The sequence below is a fragment of the Cibotium barometz genome, chromosome 56, assembly GCF_041138505.1.
Source record: "Cibotium barometz isolate CiBa-2024 chromosome 56, ASM4113850v1, whole genome shotgun sequence".
In the NCBI taxonomy this organism is placed as follows: Eukaryota; Viridiplantae; Streptophyta; class Polypodiopsida; order Cyatheales; family Cibotiaceae; genus Cibotium; species Cibotium barometz.
This window is the reverse complement of record NC_141101.1, coordinates 8,797,964-8,814,003: the sequence shown is the minus strand read 5'-3', so window position 1 is coordinate 8,814,003 and position 16,040 is coordinate 8,797,964. Positions and strand designations below refer to the sequence as shown.

Here is a 16,040-nt window from a genome sequence, read left to right as displayed (position 1 = left end):
TCTCTAAATATAATAAAACATAATATTATAGATAATATATATTTACATGTGTGTGTGTGTGTGTGTGTGAGTGGAGGGGAGAGAGAGAGAGAGAGAGCCTGAGAATTTCTATGTAGGAGATAGTTTGTGTGGGAGGAGATGGTGTGTGTTTTCATTAGTCTATGTGTGTGAGAGTGTGTAGGGGGAAAGAGTGTGTGTTTGCATTAGTATGTGTGTGTGTGAGTGGAGAGAGAGAGAGAGAGAGAGAGAGAGAGAGAGAGAGAGAGAGAAACACACAGAGAGACAGAGACATGGAAGTCTATGTGTGAGAGTGTGTAGGGGGAAATAGTGTGTGTTTGCATTAGTACATGTGCATGTGTGTACATGTGTGTGTGTGTGTAAGAGAGAGAGAGAGAGAGAGAGTTTTGACATTTGAGAGTGTGTGCATGTGTATGTGAGAGAAAGAGGGTGTGCATGTGCATGTGCATATGTGTGTGTGTGTCTGTGAGAGAGAGAGAGAGAGAGAGAGAGAGAGAGATTACATCTAAGATGCATTTATTTGAGAGTGAGCACACCTCACCACTCATCCCTACCATTAAAATTTAATATAAAATTTAATTGAGAGAGAGAGAGAGAGAGAGTATATGCATGCATGTGCGTACATCTGCATCTGTGTAGAATGTGCTTGAGAGAGAGTGAGATGGGGCAGACCTGGAGAGAGAGAGAGAGAGAGAGAGAGAGAGAGAGAGAGAGAGAGATGTAATGAGGGAGGGTGAAAAGAGAGAGAAAGAGAGTGAGAGATAGAGAATAAAAAGTAGCTTTTAATAAAATATAAATTAAATCGAAAACATATATATATATGTGTGTATACATGTGTGTGTGTGTGTTTTTATTTACATTTATATATATATACATACATACATATGTATGTATGTATGTATGTATATGTATATATATATATATATGTATATATATATATATATATGTTTGTGTGTATGTGTGTGTGTGTGTTTAGATGTGTGTATTATATATCTATCTATATATTTAAAAGTGACCACAACTTATCACCCATCTTCGCACATTAAAATTTAATCAAAGTTAATTAAATTATGTCGATGTTTGTATTTATATTTTTAAATACATGTATATATGTATAAGTATATGTGTCTATGTATAGGTTAATGTATCTAAAACATAATATTGTATATACTATATATTTACATATGTGTATGTGTGCGTGAGAGAGAGAGAGAGAGAGAGAGAGAGAGAGAGGGAGAGAGAGAGAGAGAGAGAGTGCTTCTATGTGTGGGAGAGTGTAAGAAGAGAGAGGGAGTGTGTGCATGTGTGTGTGTGTGTGAGAGAGAGAGAGAGAGAGAGAGAGAGAGAGAGTAGGTGTGTATATGTGTGTGCATGTGTGTGAGAGAGAGAGAGAGAGAGTTTCAACATTTGAGAGTGTGTGTACGTGACAGAGAGAGGGAGAGGGTCATGTGCATGTGTGTGTGTGTGTGTGAGAGAGAGAGAGAGATGGTTGTAGAGAGGGAATAGTTCTTTTCTGGAACCTTGGACGGCTACAGCAATGCGCGGGTGCAATACTAGTATCACGTTAAGCTTGAAGAAGGAAGAACATATGGTTTTGAAGAAGGAAGAAGCCGGGAGGTGGTAGGCGGCGCTTCAGGTGGTGACGGATAACATTGAGATCGGCCAGGCAGGCTGTGAAGAGGGCGCTTGGCCGATGAGATGGGGCGTAAAGGGGTTGAGTAGAGGATGCCCCCGGCTGAGGAGAACTTGGAGCACACGTGGCACACTCGCTCCGCACTATGGACTCATAGGTGACCGCACATGTAAGTTAGGGGAGCTGCGCAGGTAGGAGTGCTATACGTTAGTGAGTGAACATATGTTCACTAATTTAGTGAATAGATGTTCACTAAATTAGTGAATGCACTATGGACTCCGAGATGACCAACACGTGGCAGTTCGAGGCGCAATAATCTATCATAAGCTTCGTACATGTAGGAGTGCTAGCCGTACTCCGTGGCCTTGCCGCATGGCTTGGTAGAAGGAAGGGAGAGGGGGGGTGATAAAGATGAGTTGTGAAGGAGACCTTGCATGTAACATGAGTTGAAAGAGACCTTGCATGTAAAATGAGTTGAAGGAGACCTTGTATGTAAGGTGGTTGCCTGCTAAGCTTGTGGGAGAACTTGACTTTAAAGGCTGGCTAGGAGGGGACTGGCATGCTGTCGCCCCCCCTCATGTTGGCTAGGAGGAGACCCACACGTTGCAGCCCCCCCTCATGCTCAAACAAGGGAACATGGGGAGCTGCCATGTGGTCGAGGCCTCGCTTGACCATGTGGCAGTAGTATGGAGAATAGTGTGGATAGAACCTAAGCATGTTTTCTACCTTGGAGACTTTGCCTACCTTGGGTACTATCTAGGCTGGCTTGTTGATGACACTCCACTAATTGATGCAAAGAAAGAAGACCAATGCTGGATATTGCCACGGTACTCATCATGACGAAGAGGGGGAAGAGCCATTTGAGATACCAAGCCACAGCCTTTTGTTTGCTGTGTGCACAGCTTGCCCCCCGTTGAAATCATGCCCTTGTTGAGCCGTTGGGAGCAGATTGGCGACAAGTAGTTCCAAACAAAAGTGAACTTAATGAGACACCATTAAGATTGTGTTTTTCTTGGATGGTTCAACATCGATGCGATTTCTTGATAAGTATAATCACTCAATGAGGTGCTTACTCAGGCGGTAACCATAATCACTCAATGAGATGCTTAGATTCATCACTTGTAACATAAAGGCTGTTGCCCAAACTCACTAGCTCAACTTACAGATAAAGAAGTATTTAGATACGTTCACTATGGCAAGAGCCACACCTTTATAAAAATATTGAAAACTCTCCCAAAGCTCTGCGGAACCTGCCACGTCTCTCCCAAACCTTCCACGTGTAAAGCATGGGAATAGTTAAAAATGAAGAATAGCTATAGAAGAATGACTCTAATTTTTACATGATCTAGCTGCGGTCACGTGGCGATGGAGGTTTAGGGTTGTGGATCTCTCTTCCTCGCGAAGGTGGGTTGAGCACGGAAATTGGATTTGCCTTGTGGGTCGTCGTCTGAACAGCACAGATCTTGCCACAGCACCATGACTCGGATTAAAATTGAATTGGCCATTTTACTTCTTACGCTGATCCCCGTTTCCACCCTCTCGTCAGCATCATCATCGGCATCATGCCAGCACCATGATCACCATAGCGATGACCATCACATCAGCCACATAGTGACTCCTGTCCATGATCATGATCATGACCATGACCATGGGCATGGTCATGGCCATAGTCATAGCCACCATGATCATGATTTTGACCATGCTTTTAGCCATCATGATCATGATCATGATCACCATCATAAGCATTCTCCTGCTGACGTTGGGCACTCTCACTCACATAAGCTTGCGGAGGAATTGGCAGAGGAAGAGGAGCTCCGGCTCTATGGCTTTAAGTCTCATTCTCATTGGGAGGAAAAGCATCAGCATGAACATGTACCGCCTTCCCTAGGTATGCCCTCCAAATTCTACCAATTGCTTTACTAAATCAGTTTTTGAGGAAATCTCTAAGAAAGGCTAATTGTAATTAAGCTGCAAAAATGAAGCAATTTCTTTTCTTGGGGGAAAAAAGTGGGGGGGGGATATCTATTGTGCTTTGGAAAAAAAGGGGGTGCCAAATTTATTTGGACCGTTGAAAGCTTGAGTGAAGGTCCATTTGAGAATGTGATGCAAATATGCCTTCCTTATCACTTACCATTGTGGCTAGAATGAGAGTTAGCTGAGCCCTAACTCAAGTGCCCATTGTGTAGCTAGGCCCAGCCCAAACCTTGCATCCACATGTGAGAGAGATTTTGTTCATGGGCAGCATGTCCCTGGCAGAAGCTGCCCCATGAGCTTTCTGGGACAGAATACCTGAAAAACACCTGATTTGCACCATCTGAGAGGTGTGTAGCAGCTCATGGGTTACGTTACATGCCTGTCAATGAGTAGCTTTTATATCAAACAAGAGAATCACTTCCTATCATGTGCAAAGCAGTCCATTGCAATTTGATGCTTCATGCGTAAAAGTTCAGCAAGATCAACCAACAGATCCATATAAAAGAGCCATGGACTCATCCGTGATGAGGACCAGCAAGGTCAATCAACCAGATCCATTCCCCAGCCCTGAAGCAACAGTCTACAGCAGTTTCCACCCCTGAAACAGTTGTTTGCATCAGTGTCCAGCATTCTGTGCATCATCAACACATTCAGCAGTCATCTGGTGAAGGTAACACAGCATTCATATGTGTTTTCAACATTCTAACAGTGTGTAGAACAGTCCACCTTCTTCTTCTTTGAGCCTCAGGTGTGCAGCCCTTCCTCATGCCCTTGGGAGGAGTGCATAGGCTCAAGATCAAGTCATTGAGGTGTTTCTACAGCAGTGTACAGATCAGCCGCTCTCCGATCCTCCGAGATCTTGCGTTTGGCTTATCTACAGTCCAAAGTCATTCTCTCTAAAGTAATAAAGCAAATACTATCTCGTTATCGGAATAGGGGGCCCTTCAGTGGGTAATTCGGGACCCAATCTGGTGTACAGTGTTCATATCTCTCTCTCTCATCTCTTTAAAGTTTGAAGTAAATGAAATGGATTGCTAAACTCACGAAACTCAGGATACAGAAGACGGTGTGAGCATATTGTGTGACAGGATCAACCAATACAAAGACTTCCGCTGCATATCACATTGGTATCAGATTCAGATAGTCCACACACACCGTATCCTAGCGTGGGGGCATCCTCGGATGGTTAGATTGCGTTCTGGCACGACCACTGACTTCAGCATCATGTCTACACGAGAGAGTACTCATCAGCCGGAAGACGTCTCCCCCGAAGGAGACCTTGCTCTTCTGCCTACAGCAGACACCATAGCTCTTCTAAGAGCTCAGAACCAGCTACTCATGGAGCGTCTCCAACTCTTGGAGGCAGCAGCAGCACGTCCTTCTACACCTCTAGCAGCACCCGACTACATCTCCCTCTTCTTTCAGATGGAACAACAAAGGAGAGAGGACGAGGCCCGAAGGAGAAGAGAAAAAGAAGAAAGACGGGACTATGAGGAAGCCCAACGCAGGATCGACGAAGACCGGCGTCAGGTTGAACTCGCCGCTCGGGAACACCAACGTGAGCTTGATCGAGAACGTATGTTACTCGAACACCAACGGGAAAAGGAGGCCATACACTTCAGGTATCAGCAACTCTCCTCAGTCTCCCCAGTCATAGGTGTCACCAGCCAGCATCCCGCAGCAGCAACCACCATCATTCGCAGTCAACCGAATTTCAGCAAGTATGATGGTAAGTGTGATCATTCTCGGTTAATCAATTTGTTCATCAATTTAATGCTCATTTTCCATTAGCTAGGATCACAGACCCACAAGACAAAGTCCACTTAGCGGCTCCCCATCTCACTGGTGAGGCAGTCGCTTGGTGGCAGCATTGGTCTAGTATTCATACTGACCAGGCCACAGGTGTCACAGCCTTTGACTGGGACATCGTTGTCCATGACCTGAAGACCAGATTTCTCCCGCCCCAGTACATGACCGGTCTGAAAGACGAGTTCTATGGACTCAGACAGAACGGTTCCCCAGTGCTTCAGTTTTCCGGTAAGGTTATTACTTTAGCACAGCAGTTAGGGTTATCTGAGCAGGCCAAGATGGAGCAATTCATTCGTGGATTGGACTCCAACATTCGGTTCACAGTTCGTAACTTTGAACCAAGTACATATGACCGGGCTCTGACTCTCGCTCAGAACGAAGAAATGAAGCTCAACGGGGGCAAGCCCAAGCAGACATCTCAGTCCAGTACCAAACCCCAGCAGCAGCAATCAGCTGCACAGTCAGGGAAAGGTAACGCATCTTTTAAAGATGCTAAGAAGGACAGCAGTAATAGCTCCAGTTCAGGGGGTAAGAAGGATAAAGAACCTAAGAAAACCCCTGATGAAAAGGCTAAAGCAGGCATTACTGGAGGTTATCTTCCTCCAGAGGAGCAAAAGAAGTATCAGTCAGAAAATAGATGTTTTTTCTGTCATATTATAGGGCATGGTAAGAAGGATTGCCACAAATGGCAAGCGGCACAAGCTGCCAAAGCTCCTTCTGCCACAGTTGCCACAGCCTCCCCAGCTCCTCCAGCCCCGCCTACTACCTCAAATGTAGTTCAACTTTTACCTTCCATGCATCCTATGCCATCCGTGGTATTTGATGCTAAGCAGGAGGGTGAGAGCGATGCTGCTCAGAAGAGCCTTATCCGAGCTTATGGCTCTGCCCAAGGCCGACAGTTTGTAGTCCTTTTCGATATGGGTAGTTCTGAAGACGCCATCTCTCCCCAGTTGGCTAATAAATTGAACTGCACTTTAGTCCCATATCATTTGGATCTGGACGGGTTTACACCTGGTCTTCGCACCCACATTTCCCAGAAGGCACAGCAGTTTGCCTTTGAAGTTCAAAAGGCCTCATTTCAACGAGATTTCATCGTCTCCCCTCTGTTAGGGTGTGACATGATCTTAGGAATTCAGTGGTTCCGTCAGTATGAGCCTATTCCCGATTGGGGGCAGGACACTTTTACTATTTGTAAAGGTTTTCGTGAGCCTGTCATGATTCGTGGGGATAGAAGCATTCTTGGCATCCCATTGATTTCACATCTCCAGGCCAGACGAGCTATCCGCGGAGCAGAAGGAGCACTCCTTTATGTTCGTGCTCAAACAGTCCCTCCCTCATTAGTAGCATCCCTTACATCGTCAGTCCCTCAGTTAGCAGACCTCCTATCCAGACACCAGGACATTATGCTTAGGGACGATCTCCCACCCAGTCTCCCACCCTCTCGCCTTGAGGACCATCACATTGATTTGGTCCCTGGATCAGACCCTCCTAGCAGGTTTCCCTATCGTCTTTCCAAGACTTTAGAGAGCGAGTTGGAAAAGCAGTTATCTGAGCTTCTCTGAGCCGGATTCATTCGGCCTTCTTCCTCCCCATTTGCTGCACCTATCCTATTTGTCCAAAAGAAGGACAAGTCTGCACGCCTTTGTGTAGACTACAGGGCATTAAACAAACTCACTATCAAGAACAAGTTTCCTATGCCCAGGATAGAGTGCATTTTGGAGCGTTTAGACGGTGCTAAGTTTTTCACTAAGATCGATCTCAAGAGTGGTTACCATCAGGTCCGCATTTTTGAAGCTGACATTCCAAAAACAGCTTTCAAGACAGAGCGTGGTCACTACGAGTTCGTAGTCATGCCTTTTGGGCTTACAAATGCACCCGCAACGTTCAATAAGATGATGTCTAGGATTTTCGCAGTCCACATTGGGAAGTGTGTTTTCATATTCCTTGATGACATAATAGTCTTCTCAGCCACTGCGGAGCAGCATGAGAAAGATGTGGAGAAAGTCTTGCAACTTTTGCGAGATAATCAGCTCTACATAAATGCCAAAAAGTCTATCTTTGGTGTTAAGGAAGTTCAGTATTTGGGCTACATCATCGGTTCCGATGGGATTAGACTGGACCCCTCAAAGGTTCAAGAGATCTTAGATTGGGATATTCCTAAGACAACCCAAGAAATCCGTTCATTCGTAGGTCTTTGTCAGGCCTATAGCACACATGTCCATCAGTTTTCCAACCTTGCAGCACCTCTTACCGACTTGCTCAAGGGGGTGAAGACTGGCAAGCAGAAAGTCTCAGTTACAGGTAAGGCACTTGATGCATTTCGTGCACTCCAGAAAGCTGCCTCAGAAGCACTTGTATTAAAGTTAGCATCATGGGACGAACCTTTCGAGGTCATCACCGATGCCAGCAATGTAGCCATAGGTGCAGTCCTCCAGCAGGACAATAGACCCGTGGCATATTACAGCAGAAAGTTGGATGTCGCCGAAAAGAATTATTCGGTATATGACAAAGAGCTTTTGGGTGTGATCACAGCGCTCAAACATTGGAAGCCTTTTCTTTATGGACAGGCTTTCACAGTGAAAACAGACCACCAAGCACTTAAGTGGCTTCAGACTATGCCAAGTGCCCAGTGGAGTGATCGACAGGCCAGGTGGAGTCAAATCTTCCAATAGTTTGGAGGTATGATTGAATACATCCCTGGTAAGCATAACCCAGTAGCAGATGCTCTCAGTCGAAAGTCCAGCATCCAGGCAGTCCAAGAAGCTTCCATTCTCGAAATCACGGGGAAGGACTTGGATAGTATGAAAGACCAATATGTCGACTCCCCTGAGTTTGGTACTCAGTATAGTTTGGCCCTCACTTCTGAGCCTGGCCACTATTCAGTACAGAACGGTTGGTTGTTCTACAAGAACCGTCTCTGTGTTACTCGGGAAAAGCGTTCCGCTCTTCTCCACGATGCCCATGACTCCTTAGTTGGAGGACATAGGGGTATCAACAGTACCCTCGAGAAATTAGAACGGTCCTTTTATTGGCCAAAGATGAGGCGTGATGTCTATGCACATGTACAAGCCTGTAAGATTTGTCAAAAAGTCAAGGTTCCCCATACAAAGAAGGCAGGTTTACTTCAACCTTTGCCTATCCCCGACGGATCTTTCATCGACATATCTATGGACTTTGTAGGGCCTCTACCAGCATCCACTGGATCCCGTAACACTCAGTGTTTTACCATTGTGGATCACTTTAGTAAGTTCTGCATGCTCATCCCATGCAAGCATACGGCCACAGCCGAGGACGTAGCCCGTCTGTTTCTCAAGCATTGGTATCCAATTTGTGGTTTGCCTAGCACCATAACATCAGAAAGAGATTCCAAGTTTACCTCGCATTTCTGGAGGGCATTATTTGAAAACTTTGGAACTAAGTTGCAGTTGTCTAGTGCATTCCATCCCCAGACAGATGGCCAGACAGAAATTTATAATCAGTTGGCCTTTGATGTCCTCAAGTCATACTGTCATGACTAGCAGTCCAAATGGGAGCACTATCTTCCGTTGGTCCAAGCTATCTTGAACGACACGCATTCATCCAGTGTCGGACGGACTCCATATGAAGCAGCCTTTGGTCGCCGTTTTTCTTCTCTTTTGACGAGAATGGTGTCTCCATCTTTAGAGGCTAATAAAACCAGGGAAGCATTTTCCGAGATTATTGAGTCAGTCAAAGACCGCTTGACCAAAGCTCAGGAAGCATATAGCAGACAGGCAAATAAATCTAGACGAGATGTCCACTTCAAGGAAGGGGATTGGGTCTATTTGCGTATCATGAAGCAGAGATTGAAACAAGTGGGCAAACGTTGTCCCAAGCTTTCATTCCGTAGTTTTGGCCCTTTTCCAATAGTTAAGAAGATAAGTGATGTCTCAATGAAGTTAAAGTTGCCTGCCAGTTGGACAATGCATGATGTTTTCCATGTTTCTTGGCTAAAACCATATGTTGGTCCAGAAGTGTTTGATGTTTCAGATGAACAGCAGCCAGACGTGGTAGATGAGGCAGAAGTTATTGAGCCTGAGCAGATCCTTCTTCATCGATGGAAGCATGGTTCCGGTCGACGGATTCGTCAGTTCTATACGAAGTTCCGAGATCGAGGCACCCACGAAGCCGTATGGCTCGACGAGGAGTTCTTCCAGGAGTACCCCCAGTTATTGGCGGACTACTTGGAAGCCATGAACTTGCCGCCAAGCTAATCAGGAGGGAATGTCACATGCACTCTGCACTCAGTGCATGGTGACAAGATGGCTCATCATCAGAAGTGCAACATTTGTACAGTTTTAGAACCCAGTAGGATGATATTTGTCGTACGCCGTGACCCCATTGTACATCCTCAGTCCAGGATAAGTCAGGCACGAGATACGTAGGTCATTCCTCAGCCTTAGTGGGTCAGTCAGTCAGTCAAGTCCCTTAACCCACTTGGAGAGAATCATTCATGCATGTAGAGTCCCTAGAAGCCTTAGGGTTTGCATCAGAAAGCACTCTGCATCTTGCATAATATGCATACATATGCCTGTGCATCATTTAGAACATCCCCAAAGCCTTAGGGAATTTACTGGGATTTATCTGGTATTTTTTCCATATTTATTAGTATTTATTTATCATTATTTGCATTATTGGGCATTTATAAATATTAACTTTATTAAATGACCAACCTCCAGTTAGTATTAATAGGCTTGCCTAGAGCCTCTTTTGCTCATTCAGTCTTCATTGTGCTAAGAGCTCTCCTCTCTCTTGCTTTCAGCCTAAGACTAATCCAGCCCTAGTGCCCATAAGCTTTCTTCTCCAGCCCCTTGAGATCCATAGCTTCAGCCCAGCCCTAGGTGCCTGTCTTCAGCCTCTTTCAGCCCTGAATTCAGCATCAGTTCATGCCCACAGTTCAGCCCACAGATCAGCATAGTTTAACGCCAGCAATCAGCCTTCATATCTGCGTTTTTGCACAGCCGTACAGCAGAAGACCTCTGCGTTTTTCTGTCCAGCAGCCTCAGTTCCCTGCAGCTTCTGTCCAGCAGCCCCAAGACACCTGCGTTTCAGTCCATCAGCACTCCAGACACCTGCGTTTCTGTCCACAGCAGATTCCAGCCCTGAAGCAACAGTCTACAGCAGTTTCCAGCCCTGAAACAGTTGTTTGCATCAGTGTCCAGCATTCTGTGCATCATCAACACATTCAGCAGTCATCTGGTGAAGGTAACACAGCATTCATATGTGTTTTCAGCATTCTAACAGTGTGTAGAACAGTCCACCTTCTTCTTCTTTGAGCCTCAGGTGTGCAGCCCTTCCTCATGCCCTTGGGAGGAGTGCATAGGCTCAAGATCAAGTCATTGAGGTGTTTCTACAGCAGTGTACAGATCAGCCGCTCTCCGATCCTCCGAGATCTTGCGTTTGGCTTATCTACAGTCCAAAGTCATTCTCTCTAAAGTAATAAAGCAAATACTATCTCGTTATCGGGATAGGGGGCCCTTCAGTGGGTAATTCGGGACCCAATCTGGTGTACAGTGTTCATATCTCTCTCTCTCATCTCTTTAAAGTTTGAAGTAAATGAAATGGATTGCTAAACTCACGAAACTCAGGATACAGAAGACGGTGTGAGCATATTGTGTGACAGGATCAACCAATACAAAGACTTCCGCTGCATATCACATTACCAAAGCGCGCCCCCCTCCCCCCTCCCCCCTGCGGCACAAACAGGAGTATTTACTTGTATTACTTTGGAGAACTTTGTACAATGATGTGAATGATGACTGTGGACTGGCACACACAAGGACGAGGAAGACCGAACACAGGCTGAACCATACACTGACCTAATAGCATTGTAGAAGACTCTATGAAGCCACTTATGCAAGTCCAGAACTGCTGAGGATAAGCACATATGCTAGCTAAAGATGAGAGGATTTTCTATGCTGCCTTGGGGATGAAGCACGGGGTGCTTGAAGGCTGATTGTATGCTCTAGAAAAATCAAGAGGCTTTAGGCACACATATTCACTTTTTGCTTGATGAACTTCTATGAAATGAGATGATTTATTTAAGGGATCTATGGGCTGCTTATGTAGGAACTATATGCTGTTGGTCAGCTATCTTATGCTGCTGTCGGCCTGTTTTACAGCCCAAGACTTGTGAAAATAGGCATAAATGCTACGCATGCTTCACATGTGTGATGCACTTCATTTACTGCTGGCCGACTGCTGTTAGATGACGTTTATGCTGACCGATTGCTATTTAGAATAATTTTAGATGATGCTTATGCCGGCTGACTGGGATTTAGGCCTTGCTCATGATGTTTGGCACCCTACCCAAGGCATGAGACATGCCTTGGCTGTCCTATGGGCTGGCCCATTTTACATGCTTTATGTAATGCAACTAATGGACTGATTTAACATGCCTAGCCTCATTTGGCTTATATGCTTTGTTCTCCAAGTGGGTTAAGGAGCTCACCCTAACACCTAAGGCTGAGAGATTGACCTACGTAGCTCATGCTTAACATGTCCCAGATTGGGGTTCACAATGGAGCCACGGCATACGACAAATATTCCTAAAAAAGGGTACTAATGATGTAACATGTTATACCGACCATCCCATAGAAGTTTTAAAGTATTCAAAGTCAATTAGTAAGCCACCTTATAGAGTAAGTTTAACTGAAAGATAAGAAGTTGAAAAGAAATTGGCTGAATATTTAAAACAACACTTTATCAGGCCAAGTATCCATGGGCTTCACCAATATTATTGGTGAAGAAAAAAGATGGATCTGTGCGCTTGTGCATAGATCATCGTGGATTGAATGCAATCACAATAAAAAATAAATTTCCTATTCCTAGGATAAATGAGTTGTTTGATCGACTCAAAGGTGCTAAGTATTTTAGTAAGATAGATTTGCATCCAATGAACAAGCCTCCTCCTATATGATTTTTTATGTTCCTCCTATATGGACTCTTTGATTTTATGATCTCATTAAATGTTTGTGGCAGGCTTGTGGCTGCGGGCTTTAGGATGCTCTCTCCTTGTGAGCATGGCCTCCCTTATTTGTCTCATACTCCTCCCTTTAATTGTTGGTAAGTTGTTTGAGCATGACATATTTGTTGCACTATCTTCACAAATACCACCTTTGTGTCTTATGCCAGCAAGTCGTGCCATCAATGTATTTCTAAACTTGCACTCAGGATGAATTTTTCTACTTTGCTGTTTATATGGCAGCCCAAGGGAAGCCTTCACGAATTGTTGTGGACTTTTTGGCTGCTTTTGGTGTAAGTCTATCCTCTGGACGGAGGGATGTCTTGAAGATGTATGGTTCTTTTTATGTTAGTCTGCCGGCTCATTGGGATGCAAGATTTTGCTTGTTTTAACTCTACCTTCTACCTTCTATATACATGCAGGCTGGAGCAATGTTGGGTGATGCCTTCTTACACCAGCTACCACACGCTTTAGGTAACTCAGTTGAAGTTTTTTAATTCCTGTAAAGGTTTTTTGTGCAATTACTTGGCACACTGCTTCTACGACCTACTAGTAACTTGTCTTTTCTTTGTAGGTAGCTCTAGTGGGCATTCTCATTCTCATGGTGCAGAGCATGGGCATGCAGATGGTCACAGCCATCATCATATTGATGGGCAAGGACATACTGAAGCTGGAGGCCATGGCCATGCCCACTCCATTCAGGACTTATCAGTGGGTCTAGCAGTTCTTGGTAATTCAAGTTGAATGCGTTAAAAGCAACATATTAGACCTGTAAGTTGAAAAAAATGCCGGGATGCACATTGAGATCGATTTTGTCTGCAGCTGGGATCATCCTGTTCTTCATTGTGGAGAAAATTGTGAGGCAAGTCGAGAAATCATCTTCAAATGGGACATTACCTTGGGCTCACCACCACCACCACCACCACCATCATCATCATCATGGTCATGATCACGATAAGAAGCATCTAGAAGAAGATGGTGAGGAAACGGGAGGGGATATACAAGAAATTCTTCCCAAGGACACTGCCAGGGGTGGAGACTCTCTTGAGAAGAGTACAAGTGGCTCCCTTGAACAGGAAAGGGATGGTGAGGAAACGGGAGGGGATATACAGGAAATTCTTCCCAAGGACACTGCCAGGGGTGGAGACTCTCTTGAGAAGAGTACAAGTGGCTCCCTTGAACAGGAAAGAGCCAACACACATGAGCCTCGTCGTCGCAAAGTGAGTAAAAACCCTCACTAATTTACTTGTCATCTCGTTGGCTTGATTGGAGGGTTTCAAGATGCTTAAAACTTCTGTTTCTGGTGGGTTTGCATCCTAACTAGTTGTAACACTTTCAGAAGAAGGTAGGGACCCAAGAAGATAACATCAAGGAAACAACCCCATTGCTGTCGGAGAAGGATGATTCTGAGAAAAAGTCAGCTTTGGTATCAGTAGAGCAGATTGCAGCTCCTAAATTGATCTTAGGGTATTTGAATCTTTTCTCAGATGGAGTGGTATGATACCCCTTCCCGACTGTGCTCTCCTGAAATTGAATCAAATCAATAAAATTTGCCTCTGGAAGCCATTCATTGCCTCTAAATTTCTATTTATTAGATTGAACCAAATTGAATTTAGTGATTGAAAGGAATGGCCTGGTAATGTTTGCAGCATAATTTCACTGATGGCATGGCTCTTGGATCCGCGTTTTTGAACCATGGGACTGTAGGTGGCTGGTCACGCACTCTCTTTTTGCTTGCACATGAGATTCCACAAGAGGTAATAATGAGTAATGGTCCAGTGCTTTTTACAAAACATTTATTAGTAGTTGAATTTAGCATGAACTAATTGCTTTTGGAGACCTCTCCCAGTGCAGAACACTAAGAACACATGCATGAGAGCTATAAGCCCAACCTGAGGCTAACCTCAAGTGGGCAATTAGCAGAAAATGGTCAAAACAAAATTGATGGCATGGTGAAGGCAGTCACTTCTTAGACTCGAGAAAAGATGTCCTAAAGTGTTTGAAACTGACCCACATGAAACAGGTTGGAGATTTTGGCATCTTAGTGCAGTCAGGCTTCAGTGTATTGAAGGCATTAGCTTTCAATTTCTTGTCAGCTTTGGTGGCATTAGCAGGAACAGCTCTGGTATGTCACTCCCTTAATTCTGTGTACTGTTTTTTTGCCGTGACTAGCTGTAGACCCAAGATCCTCCGTAGTTACTGTTTTTTCACTGCCCGCACCTTGTGGGGTTTTGAACCCAGGACCTCTTGGTCCTAGGCAAACACCTTCACCACTTGCGCTATCACCCCATTGGCTAGTTCTGTGTACTTATACTCTTCATGAAAGACGAACTAGTTAGGGTCTTTACAGACATATCCCTGCCCATCGGACAAGTGGGGGAGGTTCCCTGCATACGATCAATGGCAGGCAGTTGAGATCTCACCTTTTAATGGGTTGGGTCATGTCTGTAAATCCCCTTAACACATCCCAGTTTGTTTGTTAGCTGATGTTTAAGGAATTGAAATCTGCTTCATGAATGTTTATGTTTATACAACCTAGTTAATATCTTTCACCTGCCAGGCTTTGTTGCTGGGTGGAAGTCCGGAACATTCATCTTTGATAGAGGTAAGGGATTAGTGTGCATAAAAACCAAATTGGGTTTTGTTTACTGTAACAAATCATTGTGTTTATTGAGCTTAAACTTGCTTTTTGCATCTTTTAATGAGAGTCTTTGAGATCATTCTAATTCGGATACCCTTGTTTTTCAGGGTTTTACTGCTGGTGGCTTCATATACATTGCCGTTGCTGGAGTCCTGCCTGAAATGCATCAGTATGGAACCTCTGTGAAGACCACACTTATTCAGTTGGTTGCTTTAGGTTCGGGTATGGGTGTTGCACTTATAATATCTTTGGTAGAGTAGCAGACTTTACCTTGTTCTTGCTTTGAATCTGGGGAAGTAGTCAATGGAATGTGGCCTATATTTTTGTCATTGAGGGGGCCTTTAATACGGTCTCTGATTTTTGTGGTGCTGGCAAGGTCTTTTTCAATTTATACAATGCCCCACTAACGACTTTGCTCTTAAAACATTTTTCTGACCAAGGAGGCATGATGCGATCGCACCAGCTCTTTTCCTCTGATTACCAGTGTGTTGGTTCCATTGCCTTAAGCATTTCTATGGCCAGCTTTTGTACTAGTTTGTCTTGCTAGTAGTGGTATAATAGCATACTGATAGATTACAGTATTTTGGAGAAGCTTGTACTCCAGTGTGTTTTTATTGTTTACCTGAGTGGTCGTATATTCTCTTACTAGCTTTTTTGTTTGAGAGAATATACGACCACTCAGGTAAAGTGTGTGCGCTTTTAAGCCGACCCATTATCAGGAAGTCTCTTGTAGAAACATAGGAATCAATTCTCCTTGTAAGCAAAATGTGTCAGAAGAGGTGGACTCTTCACACACTTTGCCTTGTGTTTCAGTCTAGCAACTTTGAGGGAGTTCTCCTTGTAAGCAAGATGTGTCAGAAGAGGTGGACTCTTCACACACTTTGTCTTGTGTTTCAGTTTAGCAAATTTGCCCCATGGAAGGCTTAAGGTACATGGATTAAGGACTCTTGGAAGGCTATCTAATTGGATGCTAAATTTTTTAG

At 44.5% G+C, this 16,040-nt stretch overlaps 1 protein-coding gene across 1 annotated transcript; it reads left to right on the top strand.

The window, feature by feature from the left end:
- The first annotated feature begins 2,981 nt into the window (after positions 1 to 2,981).
- On the top strand, positions 2,982 to 15,623 carry IAR1 (ZIP metal ion transporter family). The gene is made up of 11 exons (XM_086791034.1): positions 2,982 to 3,539; positions 12,434 to 12,517; positions 12,660 to 12,709; positions 12,839 to 12,890; positions 12,991 to 13,146; positions 13,239 to 13,636; positions 13,756 to 13,911; positions 14,066 to 14,173; positions 14,440 to 14,541; positions 14,977 to 15,021; positions 15,165 to 15,623. Exons 1-11 carry the CDS (start codon positions 3,128 to 3,130, stop codon positions 15,315 to 15,317), a joined length of 1,716 nt encoding a protein of 571 aa, XP_086647160.1. The 5' UTR covers positions 2,982 to 3,127; the 3' UTR covers positions 15,318 to 15,623.
- Positions 15,624 to 16,040: the final 417 nt, after the last annotated feature.

Coding starts and splice junctions, on each gene's coding strand:
- IAR1 (XM_086791034.1), top strand. CDS start 3,128: ATGACTCGGATTAAAATTGAATTGGCCATTTTACTTCTTACGCTGATC. Junction 13,912..14,065: donor ATCTTTTCTCAGATGGAGTG/GTATGATACCCC, acceptor TAATGTTTGCAG/CATAATTTCACTGATGGCAT. Junction 14,174..14,439: donor CACATGAGATTCCACAAGAG/GTAATAATGAGT, acceptor CACATGAAACAG/GTTGGAGATTTTGGCATCTT.